At 42.6% G+C, this 19,148-nt stretch overlaps 1 protein-coding gene across 2 annotated transcripts in view; it reads left to right on the forward strand.

Moving 5' to 3' along the window:
- The window catches only part of LOC124288479, a 31,656-nt gene extending 13,007 nt beyond the window's left edge, over nt 1-18,649 (forward strand). For both annotated transcript variants that reach the window (XM_046725000.1, XM_046724999.1), the window contains exons 2-4: nt 424-746; nt 3,752-4,107; nt 18,577-18,649. In XM_046725000.1, the coding sequence (XP_046580956.1) occupies nt 434-746; nt 3,752-4,107; nt 18,577-18,615 (708 nt within the window). In that variant the 5' untranslated portion in view covers nt 424-433 and the 3' untranslated portion in view covers nt 18,616-18,649. The remainder of the gene's footprint in view (nt 1-423; nt 747-3,751; nt 4,108-18,576) is intronic.
- The last annotated feature ends 499 nt before the right edge of the window (nt 18,650-19,148 follow it).

A 19,148-nucleotide genomic window follows, 5' to 3' on the forward strand; every position in this document is an offset into this window, starting at 1 on the left:
GAATCTGTACTTAACTGAGAAAATGAAATCCCAAATTTGACAAATGTTACAACACTGTCTTAAATCTTTATTTACTTTGGTTACGAATGTCTGAAGAAGATAGTCAAGTGTCGAAATGACTATATATTTTACTTTTCAACCTGAAAATGTGTTTTTTTAAGTTGAGTTAAAAATACTTTCAAGTCTTAGTATAATTTTAGTTTTGTTTTTATCTAGCCAGTTAGTTCAAAGGCATTGATACACATGTAAATAAATGTTTTTCAAAGCAACATTGCATACACCCAACTCACTCACTCACTTAAACTGACTACACGTCGTGTGTTATATATGATTCCCCACACTCTTAATTTTAAATTCTATCATTGGAAATGATCCCCTTTCATTATCATACTGTCATTTTCACTTTTAATTCCACTGTTGCAGGTTCATCACAATGGCACGTGATAATTACGTTGAGGACCTCACCTTGAGGCTTCTTGAGCACATCCATGAGAAGGTGAAGGCCTCCGTCCGCCCTCAGGTCAACGTGGAAGAGACGGCCAAACAGTTAGAAAAGAACATTCGAAAAAAATTGGAAAAAGCCTTGAACAAGTCTCTGAATAATCTAGAAAGAAGGTTCTTCAAGTACGCAGAGTGTGTAGACGTCTCTGAAAACAGGCAGTTCAAACGGATCTCAAGGTTGATATCAAGGGCTGAGAACGACGTGGACGCCAACTTTAATGAAGGTCAAACACAAACGGGAATCGGTAAGTCATCCAACGACCATCGGATACTGTATATTCTACTGGAACGCGTCACAGGCTGGGGTTGTACAAAACAATTAGGATCGTTAACGATTGTCACAGAAAGTGACGATCACCTTAGCACTAAGATCCTTTTGCACCGTACAGCGTGAGAGTGTCCACTCTACGTGACATACTGTCAGGGTGAGAGAGAATACCTTGCTGACCCGGGTTGAGACCGATTGTCCCGGGTTGAGACCGATTGTCCCGGGGTGAGAGCGATTGTCCCGGGCGGAGGGGGGTGGGTGGGGGTGAGTGGTGGTGAGAGCGATTGTCCCGGGGTGAGAGCGATTGTCCCGGGGTGAGAGGGATTGTCCTTCAAGCGTCCAACCTACGTTAGTTAATGTGCGTGGGTTAGGTAATACGCTGTTTTCTTTCAATAACCCCTATCCTGCTTGACGCATTCCAGTTTCCTTGGGATTCCCAGAAATAAGAGCCAACAGTTTGTCAGCTTGTGGAACAGAGCCCTTGTTAGATATTAGATGTTCCTACGTAAATTCCGATAACAGATGACGAACCTTAAACATTTCTGCTGAGAGAAATAGGCTACATGGTTATTTATTGAGGCGATTGCAGCCATTAGAGCATGGTCATTAATTTAGGGCTACGCAGCTGACAATTTATCGCGTTGTCACAACGTTGCCACAACGTTATGCTTTCGTTGTTACAACGTTATTCTGTGGACTTCCATTGACGTTGTCACAACGTTGTGGCCTGACGTTGTGATACGTCATTTTTACGTCGCCGCAAGGTTTAAGTTATTTGATACCAACGTATTTTACGTTGTCTTTACGTTCTATTAACGTTAATGGTCGAACACTTTTCCCCAGTAGTGAACAGTACGCAAGAAACAAAGCAGAAGTTCACTTCAGTGTTTATCCGTCAATTTGCACGTTGTTTTGGTCGTGTGTTTTCTGAACCTGTAGCTGAATAGTGAAGAAAGAATCTCAAAGTGAAACGTTTTACAGAAAACTCTATCGTGACACCAAGTTATAAGAAACGTTGTTTTAACATTGTGAGGAACCCAAAGCATAACGTTTTCCCAACGTAAATGTGCAACGTTGTTATTACGTTGTGACATAACGTTATAAAATGACGTAATCAGTCATTTTCAGTATAAGTGCTCAATTCCTAAAAACTCACGTCGTCGCCATATACAATACATTTCCCGGTGAATGCTTGATTAAAACGTTACAATATATGATTGATTTAATTTAAAGTCCAAGATGGAACATAATAATGATCGTTAGTGGCATACTTTGCAATCCATATTTGTGAGCAATGACCCAGCTAAGAAGGAACTTGTGAAAATAGGAATGTCGCCAACAGGAGATGGTATATCGACTACGTTAGTGAGATGACATCCTGAGTTGTGGAAGCACAAAATCAATTTAGACAACTGTTGAGCGTTTTCCTAAATTTCTTTAAAAAATGAAATGTTCTCTGTCGCTGTTTTCATGTATTCTACGTTATGGACTAAAATTCAGCTGAAATTCAGCTCGAACTTGCAGTGAACATCTGTATTAGCGCATAGTTAGTGTTTTTATTTGTGGAATAACAGAAAAATATAACGCTTCATATCATATGGCGTCTTTATATACTTAAGTTTAACAACTTTCTATTTATATATAACCGTATGGTTAAGGATGTATTTTACGTCATGACCTTTTCTGGCAAAATGAAGAAAATAACACGCGTCAAATCATACTATGGGTTGGTTAGGTGCTAAGGATGCCACCAAATGGACAATTCTGCCAAGTCATGACAAAGATATCGGTTGGCTACCAGCGAACATCGTCATTGTATTTTACTTTATGTATTTTACGTTATACAATTATTGTCTATACATGATCAGCTATATACATTATATAAGGGGGTTAACTTGCCAAATATAGGTTGTTACATACATAAGTGAGTTAGCGCACTTGACAATACGATAGTACGATACGATGTTCATGTGATGAATGATGGTATAGCCTAATATGAACCTGGAAATTTGAGGAAATCTTTAAAGCTGTGTAAACGTTACATTTGCAATTTGCCGTTACCGACAAAGAGTGTTACCGGCGGGAAGTTACTTAGGTGTAGTCTATGCTAAAAGATAGTGGCGTGTAAGACCAAATGTTTCTTCCAAGAACATAAATGTTTTTTATAACGTAAAAAAAAATATTCATAGCGTAATATACAATCAAACCTACTATCGTCCTTATTAGATATTATACTACGGGCGATGTTTAGGACAGTGAATTTTATTCGAATACAATTCGAAAAGTTTACACATTTAATTGTTTAAACGACAGGTATAATATATTTGAATAAAATCATAAATTACAATTTTCGGACCATGATAGCAAGAAATTACAGTGTACGTTTGAATTAGATCTTAAAAATTCATAATCGTTGTACATGTATACAAATACGTGACCTTTGCACCATGCAACTTACAACCTCTTATTCCAACTTTCGATTTTTTCGAAAAACGTATTTGCAATTGTGCGCTTACATTGAGAATGAGTGAATACTAACGTTGTAACAACGTTGTGACATAACGTTATAAAATAGCGTTATACTAACGTTGTGTCATGACGTTTTTAATCGTTGCCAAAACGCTGCGTGTAAACGAACCTGTAAAGAAACATTGGCCATTTGGAAAAGGGTCATGATTGATGAATAACATCATGGATACCAATATACTCTTGATGCGCTTGAAAGTACAATGAGTATTTGTCGGCCTCCATTCGCTACATTTTAGCGTTAGAACATTGAGTGCTAGTTACTTCCGAACTGCTAACTGCTACACCCAAATGGCTCAGGGTGATTCAGTCATCCCTCGTAGGTGTGACATTTACCACAATACCGCTCATCCGGTCCTATAACTTATCATAAATTTGATTATTCAGGTATTAAGATGTTTTGCAAGCTCTAAAGTTTGTGTTTCACTTATGTTTGAAGATGAAACCAATTCTCAGTTGCAGGAAGAGGCGATATCCATGGACAACTGCTGAAGCAATGTTTATATGACCTTGTGGGCAAATTGGATCTTTTAGGAACTCAGCTCCTTGACATTCTACTTGGAAAACACATAATGTCGGACTCTGACGACAGGAGCATTCGAGAAAAGACATCTAGTCGTGCGAGGAATATCGAATTTGTGGATATTATATGTCACAAATTATCTCCAGATGAATTCAATGAGACCTTCCTTCCAGCACTTGAGATAGATCATCCACACTTGTTTACTATATTGGTAGAAAAATTGTCCGAAATAGAAGAGAGCTATGAAGAAAAACAGTGCTTATCGTGCAGTGTAAGAAGTAATGTACAGGTAAGTATAGATTTATATTTAACTTCGGAGTAAAGTTACAGGGTATACCCTACCTCTGTTACATTATTATCATAGTGTTAATAATCAGTCGTATGTAAAATACTAGGAATCCTTATTAATGAGCTTACGCCATAAAGCAGCTTTTACAGTTAATACTTAACAATTACAACACGACAAAAATAATAAATCATTTTGACTTAATTCGACTAATTAATGAATTTTTAATAGAGTGCTATTCAAAAATCTCGCGAAAAACAATTTGTCTTTTAAATATTTACTTTTCCTCAAAATACATGTTCATTTTTAATGTTTTGGAGGTTGTAAATGAATGAAAGTATGTTTAAAAGTATCTTGACAAACAAAATTGGGCGAAAATATTTACCTTTGCTCAAAATACATGGATTCTGAGCGAAACTAAACATTCTGCCCATGGGCCACTGTTCGCCGATGGATCGGCAAAGCGAGTTTTAATTTTGAGGGTTTTTTCTCATTTTGTTTCATGACACCAGCATGTTCGATGTGGATTTAGTTAGTATTACATAAAGTTTCGGGACGCATACAACCAAATTAGACACCACGTCAGTACAAAATCTAAGACAGGAGGAATTCTTCAGGAGGATCGCTATCTCAACATGCTCTGGTACAAGGTCGGCTCATCCACAACGATATTATCATCGGGAGTCTGACGTTCCTACAAGTAATGACTTTCAGCTGATTTCAGCTTCCTCACAAACTAGCCGAATATTTTTCTGCCAACATTGCTGAAGCATTTTGCTTGATGGAGCTGCCGGGAAAACATCTTAAGAGACATTTTTCTTCCTTGATATTAAGCACCTCTTATCCGTTGTGCATGTGAGGCTGCAGATAACACCACAGTGGGAGAGACGTTCAGAGACCTGGGCCCCGTTTCACAAAGCTCTCGTAAACCTAAGATCTCGTAACTTTTCTCGTAGCAACCGTACCTCCTATACTGTAGCATACACTTTCGACATTCGTATCACTATCATAGCAGTAGTATGGTAGCAGCACATTTCCGAGGTGACGTAACGTGACGCAACCTCGAAAATATGCTGCCACACTGACGTCATACTCGTATAACGTCACGACGATAGGTCTCGTGACGTCACGACCTACAAACGAAGGTAGTGACGTCACTTAATGATGACGCAACCTCGAAAATATACTGCCACACTGACGTCACGACCTACAACGACGGTATTGACGTCACGTGGTCATTGAACCGTCACAAATAGGGGAATGGTCATCTAGTACGTGTGCGTGCATGTACGCGCGTGTGTGTGTGCGCGCATGTTACACCTACTAATGACGTCACACAAACAAAAATGGAGACCATAAGAATCCGTCCGTCAAGCTAAATTCTCAATTGCTCTCAGACGCGTTTTTACCTCATAAATGCACCATTAGCGTGCCAATAATATTTGAGTTTTTTGAAGGAGGCTAGGGAATCTGTGCTGTCTATGTAAAGCTCTCTACAATACTAGACCGCAAGAAATACCTAGACACTCTTAATCACACGACCACCCCGTCTGTGTAAAGCTCTCTACAATACAAGACGGTAAGACGGTGATATTCTACATGAAACAAAATGTGAGGTAGAAAACGGCAAAACAGCAAGAGTAGTACGGAGTGTTACGTTCTTTACCTCGTATCGTAAACCCAATGCGGGAACGAATAATAATTTTGAAGGAGGTCTGTAAATGTCGTACTGCCAATGTAAAGCTCTCTACAATACTACGCAGCAAAACAAATGTAACAAGACACTCAAAAATAACACACCCTCCAGTTTATGTAAAGCTCGCTACAATACAACACGGGAAGGCGGTTATATTCTACCAAATACAACAAAGAAGATATTGAGTCGGGCAGTCTATGTAAAGCTCTCTACAATACTAGACCGCGCGAGCACCGTATCCTTCGTTGTTTAAACCACCCCAAAATATACCCACGAGGTAGACAACGTCAACACTTTTAACGTCAACACAACAGAGACTAGTAAAAACAACATTTCACAAATTTATTCGTAAATATGCACAACTACATATCTACTCACAAATCAACTCAGTTTACAACACAGTTCTCATGTCAGTATCAAACCTGACGGGGCACGTGATTTTGAGAAATGCGCTCGAAGGGTTGAACCTGTTGTGTTCAAAGTCTATATCGTCTTCTGCACACCATTTGCATAGTCTTAAACCACACCATGCACACACGAACTTGTCCGCCACGCCCGTATAAAAGAATTCTCTCCGGGCTAGCTGTCTTCCCTTTTGAACCATTTGTTCAGGCCAGTCCTGGAAAGAAACCATCCTGGCGTAGCCGCTGATCATTGTTTCGTGACAGTTATTCTGGCTTAAATCCGTCAGTAGCTTCCTGGGTTCCCCCATGTGTCTCCGCGTGTACCCGCAACTGTCTTTCACCGTTTCTCCTCTACTCTCCCTGTTGTGAAACGGTAATTTTGAATCCGTTACCACATTATCATCGCTGAAACGTTGGATACCATATTTCCCTTCCACCGACAAGGTGTCTTCGTTTCAAGAGTCCATTGATGGCGATACTTCTCCCTTCTTATTGAAGAAAAGTTTACATCTTTCTCCATCGCTCTGGTCATTATACGAATCGGGAACGTAGCAGCAGGACATCGTTGTACGGAGCACTCAAAATATACAACCTCGCTCTCGGGCAGGCGGCTTCCAACTAGCTACTGCGTGTCGGTGTGCGTGATACTCTCGTCACCATCAGCGGTTACGTGCAAAAAGAATAGGTGGCGTGACCTAAGGGCGCCTCGTCCTGCCATTGGACGGTAAGGGGTCAAATCCCGTTTCCTGGACATAATTATACCTATTACATCAAACACAGACGTTATCGCCGTGGGTACCTAACAGCATAAGCGCTAAAAGCCGCGCTTAACACCTCTTTGTATGGTTGCCTAGTAAGACCGGTTTTGCGACGAGATGGGGGCGTGGGAAAAAAAATTGAGAACATTCCTACAGCTCTATCAATAACCTAATTTTTCCCTCGTCAAAATCCATAGCTCTTAAAGTTCTTGAGTATACTCTTCTTGGCATTATCATACCATCTGAAAACCATGCAATCGTTTGCAAGTGTATTACTTTTAATGAAATGCCTAACTATATCGTCGTTAGAAATACCTCGAAATCGCCAGCTGCCGAAATATAAACAATGGTGACCGCAAGCTACTGACGACAGACTTTGTACACGAACTCTGTTGTAGGAATAATGCAAACGACCGTATTTTGTCACAAAATCGTGAAATTCGGGCCATATTCGCGTGTAATCTATACCGTACGAGTCGTGCATGTGTAATCTACCGGGTGCCTCTATGCTTAAAGCGAGCCAGTGACTTCCCGGTTCGCTTTTTCTGTCCGTGTTGCAAATAAGCAGTATAGGATATTTCAGTCTCTTCATCCCGACTATTTTATTACAACACACCTCTTCCAAAGTATCTCTGTTACTTATAGTTGTTTTTAAGAAAAGGCTCATTACGTCCAAACTATTCCAAATCTCGTCCGTACAGCATTTTAGAAGGCTATGTAACTCGTCCCTCGTCTACGTCAGTGTATAGCGGCATTTCTAAAATGGTCCAATTCTATTACGCTGTCCAGCTCTCTATAACACACTAACGTCAGAGCTTGGGGCGTTGGCTGCGAAAATTTCAATTCTATGCCGACCTTACCAGAGCTCTTCTGATACACGTGTGACATGTCAGCACCCAAATCGTGCGTTAAATTGAACACAAACAAAGTAGTGCCATCTAAACACTCTTTGAGAGTCACTGTGTGCGTGGAATTTCTCCCCAGCCCCCCTGTATTTCTAAACAGCTCTAGGTATGTCTGACACATCCGTGTAGAGTCGGGTTCGAAATTGACGGTATGACATCTTTTGCCTACCTCCTGACTGTTTACTTTAACGGCTATTTCCGTCAATCCAAAAGGTTGGAAATTAAAAGGATTTTTGTTCGAAACCCCCGCAAAGGATTCGTTGTCAACGAGACTGAGTACTATTCTCTTAGGAATGTTTATTAAATGTTCGGAATTATATTCTCTCAGGCCTTGGGGAATATCGTGTGCCGTAGTTTTCACCTGGGCTATGGGATATTTCACGGTACTTCCACGCGTCAAACCTCTAATATGGCTATCTCTAATAGCTGGTGCTACGTTTACTTGTCTGACATGAAATTCGGCTGAGAGTATATGGCAAGCATAACCGGGTATGCGAGTACCGGACTCGTCCGTAGTGGAGTGTAACATATAGAAGTTATTTGGGCTACGTATCAACACGATTTTTAAAGGTACCCCGTCTATGAGGTATCTATGCTGCATGAACAAATCAGAGTGTAATTTTCCAACGAGTTCTAAGGGTCTGCTGGGCACACATTTTTGCCGTCGTTTCGCGAATGCGGGGTTGGAATCTTCATTGCCTAGAGAAAAGTTATTAAAACACCCTGCCTTATCTTTACTGAAATTCTGTGCTACCAAATTGTTGTCTATTTGCGATTTATCGCAGCTTAGTAGTATTTCTATGTACGCTCTGTACGGGTATGTACCCAAACTGTCTGTTAATTCTAGTTGATTAGAGCCCACTATTACTCTTACCTCCCGAAATAGACAATGTAGAGTATTTGTCATGGGGGCGCACACGTCCCTACGTCTAGTCACCGTCTAGTCACCCATGAGCGCTCATCACATTGTCAGCGACTGTAGCACGACCATCCGTCGTCTTAAATTCGCATACAATTCTCAGGTAACATTCGGCCAAGTCTACGCAGCTGTTTATAGGGTTATTGATATCAAACCTTATGGTGCCGTCCAACTGCCCGAGGCCTGTAATGGGACTATATTTGGTCCAGTGAGAATCCGTCATCGTGGAAACCATGCCCGGTAATGAAAATAAATCCAGTTCGCTTTTACCGCATTGCGCGTGTTCCATATCCCTCGACATCGTGATGGATGCTATATCTCTACTAAAATACCAAACGCCTCTCAGACTTTCTACTACGCTTCTTTCTGCTCGGGAGTCTACGTCGTTTTAGACTTTCTGACGCGTTTGAACTACCCGTCACCAGGTCGCCCACAACACCCGCAGCAGCCTTGGCTCCCTCCCTCAATAGTATTTTACCCGTTGACTTTAGCAGGGGCATCGCTATTCTACCTATAGCGCCTAAAACATTCCCGAGTCCAGCACCACCTTGACCATAATGCCTGCCCACGTACACCGGTATGTGATTCCCGTACATCCCTTACAGACGTCTTACACGTTTATCCCTCGCTTTTAAAATGGAGTATCACCACCGACCGACCGCTGGCAAATGATACGGGTCGTCCGCGATCGTCTCTTATAAGAATAGTCACAGAACGTATTTCGTCAAATTTTAAAGACAGATATTGAAGAGGGTTCTTTTCGCTCACGTATACTACATCTTTCAACATTTTCCTTTTGACGGGTATCAATGTCAACAGAGGCGCCATTGCGTGGCCAACTATCTGGTCGTCTATAATGTCGGCATAGACGTACATATTGTGGAAAAGTTGTTCTTTGGAGAAATTAGAACACATATCGGCTACGGGAGTCGTTCTGGGGTCGAGTACGCATACACGGGTGTCGCCCCCTGCCTCGGGCACTACGGTTGTGAAACCCAACATGGAAGCCAAGAAAGGACACTTGTCGAATCTAGGACCACACTTTCCTAAAACATGCCCTACCTCTTCAGCATCGGGGGCGGTGGGGTAGCCTAGTGGTTAAAGCGTTGGCTCGTCATGCCGAAGGCCCGGGTTCGATTCCCCACGTGGGCACAATGTGTTAAGCCCATTTCTGGTGTTCCCCGCCGTGATATTGCTGGAATATTGCTAAAAGCGGCGTAAAACTAAACTCAGTCAGTCAGTGTTCAGGATCGACCCCCTCGAAATCGCTTTCCACAAAGCCTGAGGCCATGTAGACTAAATCGTCTCGGGAGTACAAATATTTACTAGTCTCTTTAGGCGTTATCAATTCTATATCGATTTCCACCCCACCCGCTGCATTACTATGTTTATGATATTCTTCATGCCACGCTTGCAACCGCGCGTTGATGGAGATATTCATGGTATCTAAGAGTCTCGCAACCGTATAATTCCTTTGCAGCAGCATTATCTGCCCCTTTGTCACCACACCCTTCTTATACACTCTCTCACGGACAGGGACAGTCATATACGCGCTGAAAGCGTTATGAGGAACGGGTAAATTGTGCCATGTCACGGGTATCTGCACAGTACTAACTCCAACTCTCCAATTATCCTTTCTGTTTACCTTCAGGGGGTATGGTAAATCTACGGTGTAAGTGTGCTGTACATTATCCGGTCGAGTTTTTGGACTGGCATCGCTTGGTAGGGTAATGTAAAAATCTGTCGCTTTCGTATCGTTATTCATAATGTGCGGTGCTGTTTTCCCATACGCTGACGTTTGGTGACAGACGAGGGTTGTTGCTGTTAGGACTTCTTAAAAGACCGGGAGGGGTATGAACCAAGCGCGTGTTCAGCGATACTTTCAGTAATTCAAACAACGGTTCTTCAACCTTCTTTATATCCTCGGCTAGATCGGACGATGTGGTACCTTTCAGCGACAGGTAGCATACGATCAGCACGCATAGCAGGATGGTGTGTAGTGGTAGCTTCCTCATGCACGTCAACCCCTTTTAGAGGAATCCCTACCATGTGACTTTCTGGTAGCCATTGGTCGAATTCTTTGCTCGGGTATCCCTTCCATCGAACCAGTATTTCTCTTTTACCCGTTAGTCTTATTGACCCTTCTCTTTAACACCTTTTCTACTTCAGTACGCCTCCGGCTCAGACACAACTTGTAACTCATCCCGTAAAATGTTTCTATTGTAGTGCGTATTTTATAGACAGTCGGTTTCTATATCTAACTTTGTTGACCACGTAAAATATTTCCCTGGTCCAATTGGCCTCGTAACCTTTAACAAAATTCCCTGTATTCGTCAAAATTCTGACTGGTGTTTGCGGCAATAAGTATTTCTCACGTTTTGGGGAATTTAACGTTTTATGAGGGAATCTTTGACGCGCGTTTGCTGCCTGCGTGTGTGGTTCCATACCGCTATCACGTCGAGAATAGTTATCACGTCGCTAGGCTTACGTCCTATGGAAGTGTGGTATGCGTTATTGTAGGCTTTCAATATTTTAACTAATACCCCGACATACCGAGGTTGCGACACCGTGTTGAAGTATCTCCATATCCGGGTCTTTAGAGTTCTCTGAAATCTTTCCACGATGGAACATGTCACGTCATCGTTCTGACTAGTATAAAAACATTTCCCCAGAACGTTCCTAATATGATGCTTAAAACAACTGTTGACAAATTCACTACCTTTATCAGTCATTAAGCTATGGAAAATACGAGGCTTAGCACGGTTCAGAATTCTTTTGAAACCGTCGGTCACCGTTTTAGCCTTTTTTATCCTTGAGCGGTTCGGCAAACGCGTATCTACTGAACACGTCTATAACGCATAATATAAATTTGTAACCATCGTTGACTTTGCTAATACTCGACACGTCCGACAAATCAGCCTGCCACAACTGGTCCTTTCTACATATGGTAGCGGAATAGGGTGTTCTAGGAAAGCGCTTGGCGGGGCGAGGCCTATGTAGACTGTAAGCGGGCTGTCTCTTTAACCAAACCATTACCTGAGCAGGGGTAGGTTTGACAAAACCCTTTCGTTCCCTAGCCTCCTATAATTTTCTTAAGAGGCCAACCCGTGAATCAAAACCCCTCGATACATCATAATACATCTCATAATGTGTCCCGACAATGTAGCAATGCGTCGCTGTCCCCAAACGAAGAAGAAGAACTCGTGGTGGTAGACGTCATTGTATCGTCTATACTAGTACTGGAGTCATCGCTGTAGTCGTCGTATGACGTCGAAGAATAGTCGTCGTCATAGGTGCTGCTGCTACTATTGCTATCTTGGTCTTCCTCCGTCGTGGTCCGAGTCATAGCTTCCCCCGACGACCGTCGTCTGCTCAGCATTTCATTCCCTGAAACGCAACTCTGAGCGTTATGGCAATCCATTCTATTCACTTTTGCTTAGGTCGGTATACGTCTATTTCTCCATGTTCTCTGTTAAACTGGTTTCCACGAACTCTAAACTCGTCGGGCGTATTCAGTGTTAAATCTAGCAGTATGTAAGTGTGCGGTTGTGACGTAGCTTGGGCGTAAGCCTCTCTTATAAAGCCCGACTGACCCGGAAATATTTGTCTAGCTAAATGCGTCTATCTGGCTTCTATCCGGGAATTCTTGCACACAACAATGTGCGTACAATTTACTAGTAAACTGATCGTTCTATGGAACGGTGTTCGCGCAAAATATTCTGTTGTAAGTATAGTATACTGGTCTGTCTGTGATGCGATCTCTTAACGAACCATCTAAGTAACACTTGCTCGTCCTCCTTTGTCAAATCGCCTGCCGCGTCGTCGACGACTAGCCAGTTATACTTGGAAGCGTCAAAGTAGCCTTCTTCGTCGTCACTTATCTTCTGCGCGAAATGAATGTCGATACCTCCCCTGACGCAGCTGGCTTTTATAGCGTCGTATACGGGTTGCGTTTCACTGTAGACCCATACTTTAACGTCTGGTAATTTTTGTAGTAAAGGCGACGGACCATCTATATCGTTTTCTAGCATCTGCTTCACGAAAGTGGTTTTACCCGCACCGCTAGGACCTCCGATTAAGAGTCTGAATATCTTGGGGAATTGGAAATTAATTCTGTCGACTAGAAGTTTCTGCCCGTCAGCGCGATAGTCGTCCATGTTTACTCGGGAGGTGGTGACAACACTATGGGCTTCTCTCTCTCTCAACACGACAGTATATAAAGGGGGTAAGAGTGTACGAGAAGAGGAGGGAATACGCTTATGCCGTATTTGTGTTGCGTGCACGTGTATGCGTTGAAAATCAGGCAATTTATAGCTGGCAAAGAGACAATTTTAGGCATATCTATCTCCACAGAGGAATGGCGTAAATTAACAGCTAACATTGCGCGTATAAATAATCTTATCAAAGCGTTACCGTGACGTCTTTGTTAAAACACGTATTACTGTTTTGGTTTTCTAGCGTCCGTAGATTTTACTACTGAAAAATGTATGGAGAATGTATAACCACACCCAAAGGCATGACACACTGTTCCCCAAAAAAATACGACACACTATTCTAAAAGTGTCACACGTCCTTCCCAATGTACGACTAACTGCTCCAAATGTATGACGCATCGTTTCAAAAGTATGATGCGTTGTTCTAATAATTACACACACTGTTCCAAAAGTATGACAGACCCCTTCCAAAATCGTGTCATTAGTCGTGGACCCGTTCCATAGATTTTACTACTAAAAAGTATGGGTAGAACGTATAATCACGCCAAGGGTATGACATACTGTTCCAAAATTACGACACGCTATTCCTAAAAGTATCCATCGTCATTCACAATGTACGACTAACTGATCTAAAAGTATGACGGGGTAGTTCTAAAAAGATGTGACAACCATGACCCCCTTTCCCAATCCAGACCCCGATATACCCTGCCGGGGGTTGCGAGAATAACAACAGAAATAACAGAATATACATTTTCAATGGAACACATGATCCGTTCGTTTATTTTTTAATTTTTTTTATTATCATCATCGTTGTTATAATCATCATATACACACGCCGAGAAGGGGGGCGTGCGCTTGTTCAGGCGCTAGTATCGGAGCCTGCTGTACTGCCTATCAACTCGGCCACGAGCTTCTACAACTAGATGTCTATCTAGACGTTGGTTTCTCCTTCCCTCGGGTAATGTGCGCCGTCCTCGGTGTCGCGCATAGGTGACGGTAATGCTGTAGGGTTTTTCTTCTTCTGCTTCTTCTTGTTCTTCGTCGTTGCGTCGTCGTCGAGTTTTTTCTCTTTTGGCGTGTGGTTGACGTGGTCGGCTTCTTCGGCGGCCGGTTCGTGGATGTCTGGTCTGTCGTCGTTGCTGTCGCCGTGAGTAGTTTTTCGTGGTTGTGGTCGGTGGTGCTGCTGCCTTTTGTTGGTCGTGCTCGGGTGGTCTGCATCGTTGTGGTCGTCGTTGTTGGTGGTGGTGCGGTGCTGATTTGGAACACGTCGTCGTTCTTACACATATGGTCGTTTGACTGTAGAGACATGACCGTACTACGCTATAGGTAATGGTGAATGGAGCAAGGTGAGGAAAAGGTTCTTATACAGCTGGAAGCAAACTGGGGTAGTCGCTCGTGCCTTTTAAAATGGAGAGCGACTGTCTAGCGAACTACCGGTCGGACACGGCAGAACAGTTGTGCGCCATTTTGTGATAAGCGAGCGGGAGAGAGAGAGAGAGAAGGCTGTTTGGTTTACGACCGTAATTGAAAGGTTTATATCGTCAATGCACACAATGGAAGACACTGCCAGAGAGAAATGGCGTGTAAGATGGGGGATGTAGTTTTCGCGATATTACGCAAGTTTATTTGGGAAAACTGATGAGACAATGGCGACGACATGCACGACTGTGTATTAGAGACGATTAGAGCAGTTAAACCAATTAACGATGTACGTAGGGGTTATTTTCGAGACAATAGACAAGTCTATGCGAAGGAAAAGGTGTAGAGGCGACGGCGTCGACACACACGGTGGTCGAAACGATTGTGTAATAAGGGATGGTTAGATCTAGTAGCAACAATATATGATAAGCCGTGGACATATGGTGTGTAAGATAATAGAGGTGATTTTCGTCTTTCAACTGCGCGTACTAGCGTACATTGTGACAGCTATGGCTAGAATGAGGACACGTCCAATTACCTTTCAGGACCATGGGTGCATATCACTCTCAAACCATGCTGTCAACAGCTATCCATACAGTTTGGACGTAATGAGCCTGTTCTTAAAAACAACTATGGCGGTATAAGTAGCAGAGATACTTTGGTAGAGGTGTGTGGTAATAAAATAGACTGTAGTGGGGTGAAGAGATTGGAATATCCTATACTGTTTATTTGCAACACGGACAGAAAAAGCGAATCGGGTAGATTACACATGTACGCCTCGTACGGTATAGATTACACACGAATATGGCCCGAATTTCACGATTTTGTGACAAAATACAGTCGTTTGCATTATTCCTACAAAAGAGTTCGTGTACAAAGCCTGTCGTCGGTAGCTTGCGGTCACCATTGTTTATATTTCGGCAGCTAACGATCTCGAGGTATTTCTAACGATGATATAGTTAGGCATTTCAGTAGTCTGTCTCACAGTCCCTGAACCACATTAATTTCCCTACTCTCAGTAAAAGTAATACGCTTGCAAACGATTCCATGGTTTTCAGATGGTATGATAATACCAAGAAGAGTATACTCAAGAACTTCAAGAGCAAGGGTTTTTGACGAGGGAAAAATTAGCTTAGTGACAAAGCTGTAGGAATGTTTACACTGTTTCCCACGCCGCCGTATCGAACCAAACCGATTTTACTAGCCAACCATACAAAGAGGTGTTATGTGCGGCTTTTAGCACTTACGCAGCTAGGTACCCACGGCGATAACGCCTGTGTATGATTATAGTTGTGTATAATGCCTACATTAAACTTCACTCTCTGCTATCTCGTGACAAGATAGCTCTTTTCAAGCATCCTCGGGATGTTCTAGAAGAGAAATGTTGTATAAGATAGTAGATGTAATTTTCGCGATGTGAATTTATTTGGGAAAACTGGTGAGACGACGGCGTCGACACACACGACTGTGTATTGAGGGACGATTAGAGCAGTTAAGCCACTTAACGATGTACGTAGAGGCTAGTTTCCAGACAATAGGCAAGTCTATGAGAAGGAAAAGGTGTAGCGACGACGGCGTCGACACACACGGTTGTCGAAATGATTGTTTAATAAGGGCTGGTTAGACCACACCTTACGCCAGCAGTTGAAAGGATTATAGCGCCCAACGCACACCATGGAAGACATCGATAGAGAGAAATGGTGTATATGGTAGTAGAGGTAATTTTCGTGACAATACGCGAGTTATTGGGGAAAACTGGCGAGACGACGGCATCGACACTCACGGCTGTGTATTAGAGGACGATTAGAGCAATTAAACCTATTGACAACGTACGTAGGGGTGTAGAGGCGATGGCGTTGACACGCAACAATTGTGTAATAAGGGATGGTTAGACCTAATAGCAGCAATATACGATAAGCCGTGGACATATGGTGTGTAAGATAATAGAGGCGATTTTCGTCTTCCTACTGAGCGTACCGAGCGTGTATTGTGACGGCTATGACTACAACGAGGACACGCCCAATTACGCTTCGGGACCATTGGGGTGTATATGCCCACGCACTTGACCACTCACAAACCATACTGTCATGACCCCTTACCGTCCAATGACAGGACGAGGCGCCCTTAGGTCACGCCCCCTTCCCTTTCTTTTCGGACGTAACCGCAGATGGTGACGAGAGTATCACGCACACCGACACGCAGTAGCTAGTTGAAGCCGTCTGCCCGAGAGCGAGGTTGTATATTTTGAGTGCTCCGTACAACGATGTCCTGCTACTACGTTCCCGATTCGCATAATGAGCAGAGTGATGGAGAAAGATGTAAACTTTTCTTCAATAAGATGGGAGAAGTATCGCCATCATCGCACACTGGAAACGAAGACACCTTGTCGGTGGACGGGAAATATGGTCTCCCAACTGTTTTGTGAGTAGAAATGTAGCTGTGCATATGTACGAATAAAATTTGTGAAATTTTGTTTTTACTAGCCTCTGTTGTGTTTTATATAAAAGTGTTGACGTTGTCTACCTCGTTGGTATATTTTGGTGTGGTTTAAACAATGAAGGATACGGTGCTCGCGCGGTCTAGTATTGTAGAGAGCTTTACATAGACTGCCCGACTCAATATCTTCTTTGTTGTATTTGGTAGAATATAACCGCCTTCCCGTGTTGTATTGTAGCGAGCTTTACATAAACTGGAGGGTGTGTTATTTTTGAGTGTCTTGTTACATTTGTTTTGCTTCCTAGTATTGTAGAGAGCTTTACGTTGGCAGCACGACATTTACAGACCTCCTTCAAAATTATTATTTGTTCCCGCTTTCGGGTTTATGATACGAGGTAGAACGTAACCTCATACCACTCTTGCTGCTTTACCGTTTTCTACCTCACATTTTGTTTCATGTAGAATGTCACCGTCTTACCGTCTTGTATTGTAGAGAGCTTTACTCAGACGGAGCGGTCGTGTGATTAAGAGTGTCTAGGTATTTCTTGCGGTCTAGTATTGTAGGAAAGCTTTACATAGACAGCACAGATTCCTAGCCTCCTTCAAAAACTCAAATATTATTGGCAACGACATAGTTGCATTTATGAGGTAAAACCGCGTCTGAGAGCAATTGAGAATTTAGCTTGACGGACGCATTCTTATGGTCTCCATTTTTGTTTGTGTGACGTCATCAGTAGGTGTCACATGCGCGCGCACACACACACACACACACGTGCATGCACGCACACGTACTAGATGACCATTCCCCTATTTGTGACGGTTCAATGACCACGTGACGTCAATACCGTCGTTGTAGGTCGTGACGTCAGTGTGGCAGTATATTTTCGCGGTTGCGTCACCATCAAGTGACGTCACTGCCTTCGTTTGTAGATCGTGACGTCACGAGACCTATCGTCGTGGCAGCATATTTTCGAGGTTGAGTCACGTTACGTCACCTCGGAAATGTGCTGCTACCATACTACTATAGCTTTGTGAAACGGGGCCCAGGACCTGATTTTTCGAAACAAACATTCTCAAATTTCAAACTGAGTTAGACCATTTGAAACAGCTGCATTTCTAAAGCCAAAAAGCTGAAAAAGAAACTCAAGTAACTTATCTACTTAAATTGTCAACTATGTTTGAATGAAATATTGATTTCAGTTTATTCTGGGAACTGCATTTTCCTGCTTTTTCTGAAATTAGAGCAAAAACTTTAACTTTAACTCAGACTTTAGTTGTTTCAATAAATCGGGGCCAGATCGAGTTGTTTAATGTGCCTGACTTTGAGTTTGTTTGTCTGGAGAAACGAAATAAACTGCAAGTATGAAGATCATAATTTTAGCTCAGCCCACTTGAGGATTACTTGCTACACAATCGCCTCGCCACCAAACCACCTCATATGCAAAAGCGCTCGACAGTAAAAGAGACTCTTATTCATACGACTGATTTTGACAAATTATAAAAAACGGAAGGTCAAACAGAAAGTATTAATATATTTTATTGTTTGATGATAGGCAAAATTCAGGGGATTGTAATAATGTAATGGAGGTTGTGTTCTCAGAATGAATGATGGTTTGATCTCTGAGATCTGTTGCGCTATATTCATTCATCCAGAAATGAAAATACTATTATGGCGGCTATAAATCAGCTCCCTCACTAATGCCTATTTTCCTAATGTTTAGGTGCATCGACTTGCAAAGCCTCTTCTAAGGAGGGAGTAATCCAGCTTTCACTACATGCCGACCTGTGCCGAGGGCTCTCAAACAACTGCAAATGGGCAGAAACTCGTAAAAATGGCGTTAAGTCTGAAGACGTCATTGAAGCTCTGCAAAAATAAATATCAAACTATTACAACCAGTTCAAAGAAAACCAAACAACGTCGTTAAGATATGCTCTTGTCAAAGAGCCTAAGGGAGAAGGAGCGGGAGGTTGTGGATGATTCCGATGTTGTGGACTGGCTATCCCCATGTTGGGGATGATCCAGTTATCCATCATCAGAAGATCCATCGTAACTGAAGTTGATATGCGGGATGATGCATGTATTTAGAAACTCTCAAAGAGTGGATACGTCAAAGACAAGGGTAAGCAAATCGTTCTGTTTTGGTCAGTATAAATGATACTCTGAGTAAATGGTGTTTTAAGACAGTTGGTGCACAAGAACACATTGGGGTCCTAGACGTTTGACTCTTGGGGAACAACAAAATGGGAGTTGACATCGCTGGACCTCGTTCCACCAAAGCGATCATTATAGCGC

The sequence above is a fragment of the Haliotis rubra genome, unplaced genomic scaffold (genome assembly GCF_003918875.1).
Source record: "Haliotis rubra isolate DU_JTF1 unplaced genomic scaffold, ASM391887v1 Scf419, whole genome shotgun sequence".
Taxonomy (NCBI): domain Eukaryota; kingdom Metazoa; phylum Mollusca; class Gastropoda; order Lepetellida; family Haliotidae; genus Haliotis; species Haliotis rubra.